Below are 2,043 nucleotides of genomic sequence, written 5' to 3'. Positions count from 1 at the left end.
GCATTTTTCAGAGTTTTTGTTTCCCTGAAATGGTTTGTTTTGAGACACTAATCGGCGACTCAGGAAAAAACGCGAACCCCGTTTCTTAACGAGGTGTCGCGAGACTAGCCCCTCAAACGTGATCTCCGGGAGCCCTGTGTGTGTGTGTATGTGTGTATGGTGTGTGTGTGTGAGGTGGGGGTGTCCGCCTGATGTCATTTGGCAGAAGGGGAGGCTGAGCTAGCGGTGGGCTTACGGCTGAAAAAGCACAACAATAACGATCCCGTTTTGCCGTCCAGACTGGGACATTTAAACACTCGGCAGCGATTTAATTTCGGCTTCTCGCGGTCCTGGACGAGACGATAAGAGGAGAGAAGCTGGCGGGCTAATGGACTGAAAGAACCAGATGCTTTTCCAGCGGAGAAGAAGGAGAACKGAGTCGCATAAGCAAGGACGGGGTGATGGGTTCTCGTTTTCCTGACGGGTAAAACGCAACGCTGAAACCACGGATATTTGGAAGAAAAGCGGTACTTGCCTGGCATCTTCTGGACCTCCGTCGGCGTGACATCGTGTCTGAAATGCTAGCCCGGTGGCGGTGCCGTCCGTCGAGCAGCCTTTGGGCCGCAGCTCGGCACGCCGAGCCCGTAGCTGTCTGCTAGCTGCAGCTGTACCCGATGCTGCTGCGGATCCGACAGACAAAACAACGAGCACAGTTCAGGGCCCGACTGAGCGCCAGCTAAATGAGGTGTTGTTTTTGCATTTCTGGACCACATCGGGCTTTTGCGATGTGATGCTTTTGTGCGTCACTTTTGAGCTTTTTGTAGCTGGAGGGGCTAACGTTGCTGCAAAATGCACAGCGGAGCCACAACAGCAGGCTCCTGTTGTTGAAGGGGGCCAGGCTAGACAGACAACAGCCCACCCAGGCCGCTCAGCACCTGGGGTCACAGTTCGGACCACTTCCCGGCCTCTTTCACCGCTTCACTGGCTGACGATATGGATAAACTAACCATCATTTCAGGGTGCCTGTTTCTGGCTGCAGATATCTTCGCAATAGCCAGCATTGCCAACCCGGACTGGATCAACACAGGTGAAGCAACAGGTAAACTAGTCAAGTCTTTAACCAGTTGTYGAGTTTTCATGGCAGCAGAGACATTTCTTGTCTTTAAGAAGCCAAAAACTCTCCTTTTTAGGCTTGCAACATATTTCTATTCACACCATTTTCAGTCAACTGTTTGAGCAAATATTCTTTCAGAAAARAATCCATGTTTAACTTTCTCAGATTGCAACATGATGGCTAAAATTAAAGCAAACTGGAGCTAAATTCTGATTACATGGACTAGGAGTGCCTCATATTTCAAAAGCTTATAACCAGAAACTATAAATAGTTGTAGGATCTTTCAGTTAATTCTTCCACTAAAAATTAGTTCATGTTTTAGATAAGTAAATATATTTTGATAATTCTATTTGTAGGTGTAATCAAACATTGTTTTTTTTATATATAATAATCTAAACTAAGACCAAAAAATGTCAAATTTTGATGGACAAAGTGTGTAATAAATAAGAGAAACAAAATCAAAAGAAATGTTAAATTTGTTGCTGGTGGTTATGGTCATCATGGTCAGCCACAGGCCTGCATCGTTTTCTCCCTGACAGCAAACTTAAGAGACACAAAAACAGACTAAAAGCAATATATGTCACTTCTATGTTTTTGCAGCGTCTCATGTAGGAGATTATATTTGAAGAGTATAGTTTGAACAAAATATAAGTTATGTTTGTGGGAAAATTGTCTGTGCTTTTTCAGTATTCTTAAGCGATTTGAGAGAAAACCATGACAAAGATGGACACAAAGGGTGAAAAAAATAACCCCAGAAAAAGGCCCAGATTTGGATGTAGAATTTGTATAAAGAGATGGGAAGTAAGAAAAGTTTTGATAGTTTTTTTTTTAACAAGTTGTCAAAGGATAGTGTGAGGCACCTTCACACTGGGGCGGCTGTGGCGGAGTGGTTAGGGAAGTCCTGGAACTAGAAGGTCACTGGTTCGATCCCTTGTCCAGCCGTCTCAGTC

The 2,043-nt window shown here is 44.8% G+C and overlaps 1 protein-coding gene across 1 annotated transcript in view; it reads left to right on the top strand.

Annotated features, from left to right (window-relative positions):
* Positions 1–133: 133 nt before the first annotated feature.
* mosmoa (modulator of smoothened a) overlaps positions 134–2,043 on the top strand; it is a 22,653-nt gene continuing 20,743 nt past the window's right edge. Inside the window, exon 1 of the mRNA XM_014010125.1 lies at positions 134–1,078. Coding sequence (XP_013865579.1) covers positions 973–1,078 — 106 coding nt within the window. The 5' untranslated portion in view covers positions 134–972. The remainder of the gene's footprint in view (positions 1,079–2,043) is intronic.

This window comes from Austrofundulus limnaeus, unplaced genomic scaffold (genome assembly GCF_001266775.1).
Source record: "Austrofundulus limnaeus strain Quisiro unplaced genomic scaffold, Austrofundulus_limnaeus-1.0 Scaffold65, whole genome shotgun sequence".
Lineage (NCBI taxonomy): Eukaryota > Metazoa > Chordata > Actinopteri > Cyprinodontiformes > Rivulidae > Austrofundulus > Austrofundulus limnaeus.
This window is presented reverse-complemented; position numbering and strand designations above follow the sequence as displayed.